The 14,684-nt window shown below is 37.4% G+C and overlaps 1 protein-coding gene across 1 annotated transcript; it reads left to right on the top strand.

The window, feature by feature from the left end:
• The first annotated feature begins 2,780 nt into the window (after nt 1-2,780).
• Nucleotides 2,781-11,642, top strand: LOC133659147 (pituitary homeobox 3-like). Its single transcript, XM_062061882.1, has 3 exons — nt 2,781-3,075; nt 6,112-6,314; nt 11,498-11,642. Exons 1-3 carry the CDS (start codon nt 2,781-2,783, stop codon nt 11,615-11,617), a joined length of 618 nt encoding a protein of 205 aa, XP_061917866.1. The 3' UTR covers nt 11,618-11,642.
• The last annotated feature ends 3,042 nt before the right edge of the window (nt 11,643-14,684 follow it).

Below are 14,684 nucleotides of genomic sequence, written 5' to 3'. Positions count from 1 at the left end.
TACTGGTTTCATATATTTTTAAACTCGGCCCATGCTAACTGTTAGCATGTTGGCGCTAGCATGCTAGCTTTATAGCTACTTTTGCAAGTATACATGGTGATATTTTGGTACTTAACAGATGTTAATGGTTAGCATGTATCCATGTTAAAATTAGCATGCTAGCTTTTTTTTTTTTTTAGCTATTTTTACTGGTTTCATATATTTTTAAACTTTGCCCATGCTAACTGTTAGGATGTTGGCGCTAGCATGCTAGCTTTTTAGCTACTTTTGCAGGTATACATGGTGTAATTTTGGTACTAAACAGATGTTAATGGTTACCACCATGTAAGCATGTTAAAATATAGCATGCTAGCTTCTTTTTTTTTTTTTTTAGCTATTTTTACTGGTTTCATGTATTTTTTAACTTGGCCCATGCTAACTGTCAGCATGTTGGTGATAGCATGCTCGCTTTTTTTTAAGCTACTTTTGCAGGTATACATGGTGATATTTTGGTACTAAACAGATGTTAATGGTTAGCATTTAAGCATGTTAAAGTCAGCATGCTAGGGTATAGTTTTTTTTTATTTTTAAATTTGTTTTAATTTTTTTGTCATAAAGAAATACAATCATGTGTGCTTACGGACTGTATCCCTGCAGACTGTATTGATCTATATAGATATATATTGTATATATTGTGTTCTTTATGTTGATTTAATAATTTGTATTTATTTATTTATTTTTTAAAATTTATTTTAATTTCTTGTGCGGCCCGGTACCAATCAGTCCACGGACCGGTACCAGGCCGCGGCCCGGTGTTTGGGGACCACTGCCTTAAAGTCATACGTTTTGGTAGTTGATGCATGCTAGCTGTTAGTTTTTGTTACCCGACGCTATCTGGCTACCGTGCTAACTGTTAACATTTCAGTTCGGCTTTTCAGCATTCCACACGCAAGAATCCTGAGACTTTGAAGTTTGTGTTCAAAAGACAATGATTGCGGTCTGTAGAGCCCCCTGGCGGCCAGACGGGAGACATGCAGGTGCTGAAAGTAGGTCATGACGTAAATGACGCAACCATAAACAAGATGAAGATTAACCAGAGCTTGTTCGTCATCAATATTCATCAAACAACATCAGTCCGTCTTAGTCTTTTGATCTTTGTAAAAATCGTGACGTCATCTCGACGTCAACATTGAACACGTGTGTGCGTTTTTTGGACGAGTCCTTTCATGTCGGGGCATCAAAGGGATTTAAACGCTGATTGATACGTCGATACTATTGATCCCCAATCTCTATACACTCAACTTGTTCCTTTTAAGTTTAATTAGTTTATTTGCAAGCAATGAATGAATGACTTTGTACTAAAACATGACTTATTGTGACAAAAGTATTTTTTCTATTTTTCATGTCTTTATCAATAATTACGTAATGTTGAAGAGTTTTACCCCGTGCACTCTGGGTTTAATATTTAATTTTAATTTAAAAATATATATATATTCTAAAGAATGATTGACTATATTTACTATAATAAACATGTGTGATGACAGATTAGTCATTCTGCACGAAATAGCAAACATAAAGACAAAAAAGGGTTACCAAAATACCAAAATAAACAATTAAATGGGCCTAGAAAAACTGTCAAAGAGCAGCTTCTGCAAAGATAAAGGACAATAAACGATTAAATTGTGCTAAAACGTAACATAAAAGGTAAAAAGGCGTGTATATTAATAAATAAATAAGTAAATGTTGGAGTATTTATTGACAGAAACGAATAATAATCCAATTAAAATGAGAGTTGGGTTTGTTGTAGTTTGGCGACATCTGCTGGAGTTTTACGGTAACTGCACTCTTTACACTATATACTGTATATAGTCTAAAGAATGATTGACTATATTTACTATAATAAACATGTGTGGTGATAGATTAGTTATTCCGCACGAAATAGCGAACATAAAGGCAAAAAAGGGTTACCAAAATACCAAAAAAATAATTAAATGGGCCAAGAAAAACTGTCAAAGAGCAGCTTCTGCAGAGATCAATCAATCAATCAATGTTTATTTATATAGCCCTAAATCACAAGTGTCTCAAAGGGCTGTACAAGCCACAACGACATCCTTGGTACAGAGCCCACATACGGGCAAGGAAAACTCACCCCAGTGGGACGTCAATGTGAATGACTATGAGAAACCTTGGAGAGGACCGCATATGTGGGTTAACCCCCCCCCCCCCTCTAGGGGAGACCGAAAGCAATGGATGTCGAGTGGGTCTGACATAATATTGTGAAAGATATAAAGAGATAAAGTACAACAAACGATTAAAGGGTGTTAAAACGTAACATAAAATGTAAAAAAGTGTTTATATGAATAAGTAAATAAGTAAATGTTGGAGTATTTATTGACAGAAACGAATAATAATCAAATTAAATGAGAGTTGGGTTTGTTGTAGTTTGGCGACATCTGCTGGAGTTTTGCGGTCACTGCACTCCCTACACGGTCACTCCTGTCATTATGATTAGGCTATGTTATGATTCAGTGAGTGTAACACTGCAATTAACGCACAAAGTCTTCATGTTTTAACATCATTTTATTCCGACATGACCAACAATTGCAGTGAAACCAACAGTTGTGTTTCCGGTGAAGGATTTGACGAAGAGTGACTATCGATATGTTCGGAGTTGAAAAGCAGCTGATTAGCATATCAAACATCTTCCAGGTGTTTGATGGCGGGAGTCCTCGTCTTTAAAGGGACTCCAGCTTACTGCAGCATCCGAGAGAGAACTTTTACGTGGAAGTGTGGACGTCACCATGGAGCAGAGCAAAGTGTCGGACTTCAGCATCGCGCGCATTCTTTCCTCGGAACTCGGACGCCACAACCCCGCCGGACCTCGCTTAGCACCGGACCTGCGTGACGTGAGCCGTTTCGGATTCTGCGTGGACGTTACACAGGTCAAGTCAGCGGTTCCGGTGCCGGTACCGGCTTGTTGGCAGTACTTCGGACAGACGTTCCAGCCCTACGGAGTCGGCTTGCAGTGCACAGACGCGTCCTCCGGCATCGACCAGAACCCAAATATGCGCGTTTGCTTCTGGCCCGACTCAGCAGGTACCTTTTCAACCCAACTCCATGTCTTTCACGCAGTTTAAAGGTCCCCCATCCCACCATAAACCCAGTTGGTACTTTAACATGCACGAAGAAAACTATCATTATTGCATGAATTATAGGTTAAAAACTGTTTTTAAAAAAAACGATGGTTTTAATCATATTTTTGACTTACCCCCTAAATAATTGGGTTTTCTTTAAAAAATAAAAAGTTATATTAAAATTGAAATCATTATAAAAAACACTTTAAGACCAATGTCTTGAAAAAATATATCACTCTTGAATCAACACTGTAGTTAATTCTATGATCAATGTTCATTAAAAACCAAGGGCGCCGAAAAAGGGGGGTAAAGGAGACGGATTCTAGGGGCCCATGATGGAGGGGGGCCCAGAGAGGCCCCTAATGATGATGAAATTATAATACAGGGGGCCCTGTAAAGATTCTTTTCATGGGGCCCAAAATCCCTAGCGGCGCCCCTGTTAAAAACTAAATGTGAGATATAAATAATAATTGTTTGTATATAGTATATAATTGGTGCAAAGGTGTACAAGGATATTTCACATGCCTTTACTGTGTATATAATTGAACTGTGTATAATGTGTACTTATAATATGTTGTACAAAGGACATTTCATAATTTTCGGAAGTTCATCTTGTACTTGACATTGTTTATAGGGTTAGGCGCAATAAGTGTTCAACTTCAGCCTAAACCCTTTCGGTCTGCAACATTTTCATTTTCAATCTATGAATGTACAACTGTTTGTTTATTTTGTTGACCATTGACCGAAGAATAATAATAAACTAAACTAATAAATTATATAACCTGTCAATATTCACTTAAATATGATTTTAAATATTTACTTCTATTTATATTTATATTTACTACTATATATATTTACTTCTTTACTATAATAATACATCATTCATTATGATTATATTATTATTAATGCAACTACTGGGAGTTAAAGTGGTCATATTATGATTTGATTTCTACATTTGTGGCTTGTGCAGCCCTTTGAGACACTTGTGATTAAGGGCTATATGAATCAACTTTGATTGATTGATTGATTGATTGAAAAGACTTCCTTGGGGTCTACATAACATGCAATGGTGGTTCTTTGTGCAAAACGTTGCATAGTTGATGTTTTACAGAACCACAAGCCGCTTTCTCGTTTGTGGGCGCCATTATTTACGTGCTTCCACTCCGACTTTGTCTTCTCCAGGTCAACCGTGTTGTCGTTTTTAGCCCGTCCATAGTGAGTCTACTGACGGATATGAGGTCAAACTATACGCTACTTCCACTTGTACAGGAAAGGACAGAGCAGGCTGTACTTCCTGAGGAGGCTGCACTCCTTCAACATCTGTAAAAAACTCTTGTGGATGTACTACCAGTCTGTGGTTGCCAGTGTTCTGTACTACATTGTAGTGTGCTGGGGGGGCAGCATATCTAAGAAGGACAGCTCCAGACTGGAGAAACTGATCAGGCGGGCCGGTTCTACGATCGGAATAAAACTGGACTCACTGGTGACGGTGGCAGAGAAGAGGACTGTGGAAAAACTAGTGAGCATCCTGGATGATGCCAGTCACCCTCTGCATACTGTTGTCAGTAGCCAGAGGAGCCTGTTCAGTGCTAGACTGCTTCATCCTAAGTGCAGGACTAATAGACTCAAAAACTCCTTCGTCCCACACGCCATTAGACTGTACAACTCCTCTCTGGAGGGCAATAACAGTGAAATACTTTTTCATAACATGGTCACTACTGCCTAGTTTCTCTTGTTATATTCTTATTTTACTGTTATATTTTTATTCTCATTGTTGCTTTTTATTTATTTATTTATTTTTACTTTTTAGTTTTTACAATTTTGTACACTGCTGCTGGAATTTAGATTTTCCTGAGGGAACTCTCCTGAAGGAATCAATAAAGTACTATCTATCTATCTATCCATCTATCTATCTATCTATCTATCTATCTATCTATCTATCTATCTATCTATCTATCTATCTGTCTGTCTGTCTGTCTGTCTGTCTGTCTGTCTGTCTGTCTGTCTGTCTGTCTGTCGGTCTGTCGGTCTGTCGGTCGGTCGGTCGGTCGGTCGGTCGGTCGGTCGGTCGGTCGGTCGGTCGGTCGGTCGGTCGGTCTGTCTGTCTGTCTGTCTGTCTGTCTGTCTGTCTGTCTATCTATCTATCTACTTTGTATTAGGCGGAGGATAGATAGATAGATAGATAGATAGATAGATAGATAGATAGATAGATAGATAGATAGTACTTTATTGATTCCTTCAGGAGAGTTTCCTCAGGAAAATTATGCACGTGCATGTACGAGCCAGTCTGCCCCACAACAAGAGGATAGAGGAGAGCATTTTGGGTAAATGTATCGAATATATGGATAATCGTCACAGGACCGCGTAACCTCCAAACAACTTGTTTGAAGGAAGGCAAGATTGTTTTATAAACATGTCCGCCATGCCTCCATGGATTGATTTTCTATTGTTCAGACCCCAAATACACAAAAACAGGTACCAATAGGTAAGAAAAGTTGGTTTTGCATGATAGGTCCCCTTTAAGTCTCCTCCTGTCTTCAAAACCCAGGAACGCCTCCGTTTCTAACTTCAATCAAGGGTCCTTGAACGCACCACAGTTGTGGGCAAATGTGATACTTGTACATAACTTTCCCCTATTTCCACCCACAATAAATGTATTATATTTTGATCTTTTGTCAATGTCACTTCATTCTTGTTCCAGAATGTTGAGGTGAAGGCTTAAAGGTTGAGTTTTGATGACATTATGACGTCTGTGTCCACTTCAGTGAAGTGTTCCGAGTTAGATTCGCCACGATCCAGGTGGAACGAACCATTTTGTGCTTTTGATTGTCTATTCTTAGACATTCTTGAATATATTATATTTATATTATTGTTTATTTGGTAATAACATTTAGGATATCTTTTTTATCGCATACATATTTAAAATAGCAGAAAAAAAAATCTTCAGAGGGTCAGTCTGAAACGTAACCGTACTGTATGTGTCCTCTTCCTTGTGCAGATGCGTTCTCTGGTTACCATGGCTTCCGCCCTGCAGGACCAGCTGCGGGCCGGCTGCCGCGCCAGAAGGCCCAGGTGAGGACCGTCTTCACGGAGCGTCAGACCAAACACCTGGAGAGCCTGTTCTCCAGCAATGACTACCCCCCAGTAGAGGTGCGGGCACAGGTGGCCGGCAGGCTGGGCCTCAGCGAGGAGACCGTCCGGGTGAGTCCTAAAGTCTTTACGTCCTCAAGGACATCCTTTGTGGCCCCTAGTCAGTCTTTAATATGACCAGGGACCAAAGGGCTGACTGCAGTCTGTGCCGTTATGCTTTTGAAGTTGTTCTAAAATACATTTTCTGACTAATGATGTCATCAAACCCCACCCCTCCTAAAAAGCTCCCCAAACTTGTCCCATTGGATGGTGCTGCAAATGTTTTTGTCTAACTATTATAGTTTTAATGTTATTCACTATTATAGTTTTAATGTTATTCACTGTTATAGTTTTAATCTTATTCAAACTATTATTTTTTTAATGTTATTAACTATTTTAGTTTTTATGTTATTAACCATCATACATTTTTGTCATGAACTATTATAGTTTAAATGTTAACCATCATACTTTTTGTTATTAACTGTTATAGTTTTTATGTTATTAACTATTATAGTTTTTGTGTTATAAAATGTAATGGATTTTATGTTATTATTAACTATTATAGTTATGTTATTAACTATTATAGTTTTTATGTTATTAACTATTATAGTTTTTATGTTATTAACTACATGCTTTTATGTTATTATAACTATCAGACATTTTTGTTACTATTATAGTTTTCATGATATTAGCTATTATTGTTTTTATGTTATTATAGTTTGTATGCCAATAACTATTATAATTTTTTACTTTATTAACTATCATAGTTTTTATGATATTAACTACATACTTTTATGTTATTAACGGTCCTACATTTTTGTTACTATTATCATTTTTATGTTATTAACTATTATTGTTTTTGTGTTATTAACTTTTATAGATTTATGTTATCAACTATTATAGTTTTTATTAACTCTTGTAGTTTTTGTTATTAACTGATATGTTTTTATGTTATTAACTATCAGACATTTTTGTTACTATTACATTTTTACGTTATTAACCATTATAGTTTTTATTTTATTAACTATTATAGTTTTTATGATATTAACTACATACTTTTATTAAATAGCTGACATGTTTGTTACTATTATCATTTTATGTTATTAACTATTATAAACTTTATGTTATTAACTGTTATCAACTTTATGTTATTAACTATTATAGTTTTTATGTTATTAACTTATAGTTTTTGTTATTAACTTATAGTTTTTATGTTATTGACTATTATAGTTTTTTATGTTATTAACTATTATCGTTTTTATTTTATCAACTATTAAAGTTTTATTATTAACTTTAAAGTTGTTATGTTATTTACTATTCAAGTTTTTATGTTATCAACTATTATAGTTTTTATGTTATTAACTATTAAAGTTTTATGAAATTAACTGTCAGACTTTTGTTTTTAACTATCATACATTTTTGTTACTCTTATAATTTTTTATGTTGTTAATAACTATTTTATTTTTTATGTTATTAACATGTTATAATTCATAACCAGCCCCCAAACTTGTCCCATTTGTTTGTGCTGCAAAATGTTTTTGTCTAACCATCATAGTTTTTATGTTATTAACTATTTAGACGATAGTTAATAACATAAAAAACCATAGTTAGGGTAGTGTGTGTAGAATATTGAGGACAAAAATGAATGTATTCCATTTTGGAATAAGGCTGTAAGATAACAAAATGTTGTAAATATATCCCTTAAATGCAGTGTCGTTGGTAAACAATCCCCTTGTGGACGTATGAAGTCTGTCACAACACGCAAACGTTTAGCCAACTAAACATGTCTATCAAAACATCAGAGAGGTCCCCTTTATCCTACTAAGGGGATTAAGATATGGCCCCATTTAGTCCACCAAGTTGAAAAGGAGGATGGTGACTAATGACTGATGACACCTCTGAGGTGTAAAGAAGCTGTAGAGTGGATCATCATTACACACCATCTTAAAGCAAGGCAACATCATGCAAAAATGTTCCTTTTTTTCCCCTTCAGGTCAGTTCACAGCAACATGATCTTTATTTCTTTGCGCAAATCTTCTTTTCAGTACCAACGGACACTCTTTGATGACCTCGGTCTGGAGAGGTTATTAGTACTTGGGCTAACAGTGACTGGTGTGTGTGTCCTACCACTCTTTTCCCGCTCTTTCTCCTGGGCTGTGGTCTCTGTTGGTCCATGTCTGCATGTAGTACCGTGCCTTTGCCTCAGCCATGCATGTTGTGCAGGTGGACCTCCAGCTTCACCTACTCCTTGCTCCAACCGTCCAAACAAATCGGATTGTTTTGCCCTCAAGTGACACAGATCAGATTTTTGTTGCCAGTCTAAACGCTCCGAGGTGCTTCAAATCTGATCCTTTCGCATATCAGATTCAGGCCACAACAGGAGGTAGTCCAAATCCAGAAGAAAAAAACATGTTTTTTTTCAAATGTGACTTCAGTCTAAAACAGGGGTGTCCAAACTTTTTCCACTGATGGCCGCACATGGAAAAATTTAAGCGTGCGGGGGCCATTTTGATATTTTTCATTTTCAAACCTTAACAAAATATATGGATTTTTTTTTTAACCTTAAGGGCTCCCGGGGACCATAAAGGGTCTCAGTCATTAAAATGTTAAAAATAAGTCAAATTATTATTATTTTTTATTTAACGCTTACAGTAAATCTCTACATCAACTTCAGGTTGATATAAAGTTAAAAAAAAAAAAAAAGGTTTTATGCCTTCTCTGTCAAAGACAACTTTGTTTTTTATAGTAAAACTGAAATATGCAGTATTTAGTAATTAGAGCCTTAAAAGATCAATAATGCAGGACACCATTGATTTTAATTCTTTAATATTTTTGAGTAATCACAGTGAAAAGTTAAATAAAATCCAACTAAATATATTTGGGATCCAAAAGGTCCCCCACTCATAAAGTGATACATTTTTATTAGTTTAAAAAAAACAAACTTTTAACACTTAAATTACGGCCCTGTGATGAGGTGGCGACTTGTCCAGAGTGTACGCCGCCTTCCACCCGATTGTAGCTGAGATAGGCTCCAGCGCCCCCCGCGACCCCGAAGGGTTATAAGCAGTAGAAAATGGATGGATGGGCACTTAAATTACGAGATCAACTTCAGATATATCTGTCAATTTAACGTTTGAACTATTATTTTGTTTGTTTTATGCTCTTTTGTCAAATAAAACTTTGGTGGTTTTATATGGCAACCACACAATACATGCAATATTTTTCCCACATAAAACATTTTAAGGTGATATTTTTTAAGTAATAATTCATTATAACATAGATTTTTAGTCTTTTTTTTTTTTTTTTTTGAGCAATGGCAAAAAAAAGAAAAATAAACAAAGACAAAAGAAAAAATGCATGGCAGCTTTGTGTCACCATTGCAACTTGTTCTTGTTAGATTTCACCTCATTCCACTTTTTTCAAATGTTTTTTTACATTTTTGCAATATTATCAATTTTTGCAGAATGTGTGGCGGGCCGTTAAACAATTAGCTGCGGGCCACAAATGGCCCCCAGGCCGCACTTTGGACACCCCTGGTCTAAAGGGAAATGCGACCTTAATGCGACTTTTGCGCTATCTTTGGGCGAGCTACATCACTCGTGTGTGCAAGGAAAAACGCAGCCTGTCAGCAGGAGTGACTATTTCATCACAGCATCCGGTTTCAGTAAGAAAAGACTATTTTCAGCCACCAAATTTTCGGTACATCACTAGTCAATAGTGAGCAAATAATCAGCTATATGCAGTATATATATATATATATATATATATATATATATATATATATATATATATATATATATATATATATATATATATATATATATATATACTTTGATTTTGAAGAAGTAGTAATTGTAGAAAGACCGGAATTGACCCGTATTTGCTTACGTCAGGGGTGTCCAAAGTGCGGCCCGGGGGCCATTTGCGGCCCGCAGCTAATTGTTTACCGGCCCGCCACACATTCTGGAAATGCTATTGCAAAAAAAGAAAAGAAAACATTAAGAAAAGTGGAATGAGGTGAAATCTGACTAGAAAAAGTTGCAATGTTGACACAAAGCTGCCATGCAGGCTGTTTTTTTTCCTTTTGTCTATCTTTATTTTTTATTTTTTTGCCATTGCTCAAAAAAAAAAAGTCAATAATGAATTATTGACCTATTCAAGGCTCCAATGATTTCAAATATTTCACTTTAAAATGTTTTATGTGGAAAATATTGCATATATTGTGTGGTTGCCATACAAAAACATCAACGTTTTCTTTGACAAAAGAGCATAAAACAAACAAAATAATAGTTCAAACGTAAAATTGACAGATATATATGAAGTTGAGCTCGTAACTTAAGTGTTGAAAGTAAAAAAAAACTAATAAAAATGTATCACTTTGAGTGGGGAACCTTTTGTATCCTAAATATATTTAATGGGATTTTATTTATCTTTTCACTGTGATTACTCAAAAATAACAATGAATTAATATCAATGGTGTCTTGCATTATTGATGTTTTTAAGGCTCTAATTACTTCACATCAAACATTGCTTTCTGAATGTTTTGGGCAGTGGGGGAAATACTGCATATTTTAGTTTTATTATAAAAAACAAAGTTGTCTTGACAAAAAAGGCATAAAACCTTTTTGTTTTTTTAAATTTTATATCAACCTGAAGTTGATATACTGTAGAGATTTACTGTAAGCGTTAAATAAAAAAAATAAAAAAATAATTTGACTTGTTTTTAACATTTTAATGACTTAGACACTTTATGGTCCCCGGGAGCCCTAAAGTTAAAAAAACAACAAAATCCATATATTTTGTTATGATTTGAAAATGAAAACTATCGAAATGGCCCCCGCAGGCTTTAATTTTTCCGTATGCGGCCCTCAGTAGGAAAAGTTTGGACACCCCTGGCTTACATGTTACATGCAGTTGAAAAATTGGATCGGTTTGCAGCCGAGTGTGAAGCGACTGGGATGAGAATCAGCACCTCCAAGTCCGAGTCCATGGTTCTCGCCCGTAAAAGGGTGGAGTGCCATCTCCGGGTTGGGGAGGAGATCTTGCCCCAAGTGGTGGAGTTCAAGTACCTCGGAGTCTTGTTCACGAGTGAGGGAAGAGTGGATCGAGTTGAGGGTCTTGATTGTCAGGTTGCCAGGGGGAAAATAAATATTACCGATGCCTTCCATACCGCAGTTAAGCCAAGGCTCTAAACTGTGATGCTGCTTCTTCTCGGTGTGTCCCTTCTTAAATGTCTTGTCTTCTCCTCTGCTCAGGTGTGGTTCAAGAACCGCAGGGCCCAGAGGAAGCGCCAGTGCAGGAGTTCAAAGGTCAAAGTGCCTATAGCCCTCCTCCCCAGCGCAGGAACCGAGAAGCTCCTCAGAACCTTCCTCTGACTCACCTCAGCACCTAAACCTCAGCTGATGGTGAAGAAGGGTAAGGACCATGAACGTCTTGGCCAATAGTTGAGTCTGTTTTATTTATTCATGGGTTTGTATCCTAGGAAACACCTGTCCTTTTTGTAATGTTTGACAATAAATGTTTACCTGGGACCCACTAAATCGCTGTTATTTTGAATCAAATTGGAGATTTTAGGGTTCCCGAACATAACATTTTCAAAAATCGACTCACTGGAGACGTCTATCATGACAAGTCTCAGGAACCCATATTTGGAAACAAACAGGAAGTCAGCCATCTTGGTTTCCGTTTTTAGGCCAAACACAGTGGTCGTAGAGTACTTTAACGAACTCTCCCGAGAGCAGTGGTGTCAAAGTGTCATGTCTGTGTGATCATGTTTTGTTTAAGTTATGTTCTGCTTGGTTTTGGACTCTTTTTAGTTCCTGATTTTCACTCTCTTGTCTTGTTTCCATGGTTACCCATTAGTTAAACCTGTTCCACGTTTGGACTCATTGTGCCCTCTTGTTTGTCACCATAGCAACCCATTAGTTTTCACCTGTCCTCACGACTCACGCACCTGTCTTTAATCATGTCTTCACTAGTTTTCCCTGTAGTTGCCAGGCAGTAAGCCTGGCGACATCACACTCCTGACACTCTGTTTCATGTCCATCGTTCATGCTGCTCCTTTCGTCCGCAAGTAAGTTATTGTTTATTAAGGCCATAGTTAGCAAGTTTTGTTTTCTGTCCATAGTTTACGCTAGTGATGGGTTGATGAGGCCTCATGAAGCGTTTCGACACATTGCAAAACTGTATTGATACTGTGTCGATACTGTGTCACTAAATACTGACATCTGCTGGACATTAAAAATCCCTACAGGCAACCTATGGACCGATTCAACTGACACTGATTTTATGACCTAGTATATACAATAATATAAACCAAGTCATCCAATCCAATCCAATCCACTTTATTTATATAGCACATTTACACAACAAGAATGTTTCCAAAGTGCTGCACAGCCATGTTAAAAACAATATTAAAAACAATATTAAAAACTATATTAAAAACAATATTAAAAACAATATTATGCTACACCAATGACTGAATAAAAACAAAGAATAAATGAATAGAAAACCAATACAGAGACAATATAAAAAATAAATATGATTAAAAACGATTTTAAAGGGTGAAACCAATTAAAACAGTAAAATAGACATCAAAATTTATAACCCTGACCCTAACCACACAGGACAACAGAGGACAGAAGACCACACAACTCACGTAGTGTTAAAAGCCAAAGAATAAAAGTGGGTCTTTAGACGAGACTTAAAACACTCCACTGTGGGAGCAGTTTGAACATGGAGGGGCAGAGTGTTCCAGAGTTTAGGGCCGACCACAGAGAAGGCCCTGTCTCCCCTGGTTTTAAGTCTCGTCCTGGGCACCACGAGCTGGAGCTGGCTCTCGGACCTCAGAGCGCGCGCAGGTGTGTAAATTTGGATGAGGTCCGAGATATACTGAGGTGCCAGTCCATGTAAAGCTTTAAAAACAAACAGCAAGGATTTAAAATCAATTCTAAAATGAACAGGGAGCCAGTGCAAACTCCGAAGAATTGGGGTTATATGCTCACGTTTCCTGGCCCCTGTTAAAAGTCATTGTATTTAATTTAGGATTATTTCATATCTTCATTTAAATAAAAATATATTGTTATCTTTTTTAGATACAGACAAATAATGTGAACATCAATCAATCAATCAATCAATGTTTATTTATATAGCCCTAAATCACAAGTGTCTCAAAGGGCTGTACAAGCCACAACGACATCCTCGGTACAGAGCCCATGTATCGTGACTAGGATGGTAGAAGGTGGGGATTGAACCCCAGTAACCAGCAACCCTCCGATTGCTGGCACGGCCACTCTACCAACTTCGCCACGCCGTCATTCCTGTACCTTCTCTAGTAACAGTAGATCATGAGCTGCTTTGGTCACGTGACCGATACGCGAACTGTATCGCACTGACGCCTCCTCTGTGCCCTGTGAGCAACGTTCCCTGTAAGGTGCGCGCCTGCGCAATTGCGCAGTGCTCAAGCGTCCTCCGCGCACACTGTGCGCCGCACAGCCAATATATGCCGCACACCAAATCAAACCCATCTGAATTCTATACAAAATAAACACATTTATTCTGTGTAATTTTGAAATGCAACTTTGAGTGACAGTGACAACAAGCGGCCCTAACGGTGTTCGTCAACAACACGCATTGCGCCGCTTCCTAATAAACACAGTTTGGCGCGCAGGCGTCAGTGCGATACAGTTCATGAGCGGTCACGTGACCAGAACAGCTCATGAGCGGTCACGTGACCAAAACAGCTCGTGTTCGGTCACGTGACTTTCTAAAAGCGATACGCGCACCGACACAGGGTATCGCTCTATGAGCTCGACGCATGCGCCGATGCATCGGTGTTGCCGGACCCATCACTAGTTTACGCCAAAGTGGTAGTTTTGTTGTTCATAGCCAACTTTTCTACCTCCGCTGTGAGCGCCTTTTGTTTATTGTTCCTTTTGAGTGTTAAAATTAAATATGTCTTCAACTTCACGCCATGTCCGCTCCAACTTTTATTGCATCTCGGAAAAACAAACCCGCCATAGTCCACATCATGACACAGTCAAGATCCGGCCCGCAAGTTAATGATCTATGGCCCCCGGGTAGACATTTGATGATTATTAGAAGCGGCCCGCAGGCCACAGCCACCTGCTGCTGTTTTGCAAGCACCAATACTCCATCAGTGTTGGCGCTAGGAGTTTTCAAAATGGGGTCCCAGGGACCCCATTAAGTCATAAAAATGTAAATTTTTATGACAGTAAATTTTTGGGGTCCCACTTTTTTGTAAGCGTTTTGAAAACAAATGATAAATGTATGCATTATCCTGTTATATCTAAATTTTTATATTGTGTTGTGGAAAAAGGTTGCCATAAACGTTAATTAAATCATTAAAAAAAACAATACAAAAGAAAACACATTTGTATACATATGTAAATGTATTCAGTTATAAACATTCATTCACTTTGT

The sequence above is a fragment of the Entelurus aequoreus genome, linkage group LG10 (genome assembly GCF_033978785.1).
Source record: "Entelurus aequoreus isolate RoL-2023_Sb linkage group LG10, RoL_Eaeq_v1.1, whole genome shotgun sequence".
Lineage (NCBI taxonomy): Eukaryota > Metazoa > Chordata > Actinopteri > Syngnathiformes > Syngnathidae > Entelurus > Entelurus aequoreus.
The sequence above is the reverse complement of the archived record's forward strand: the minus strand, read 5'-3'. Positions and strand labels throughout refer to the sequence as shown.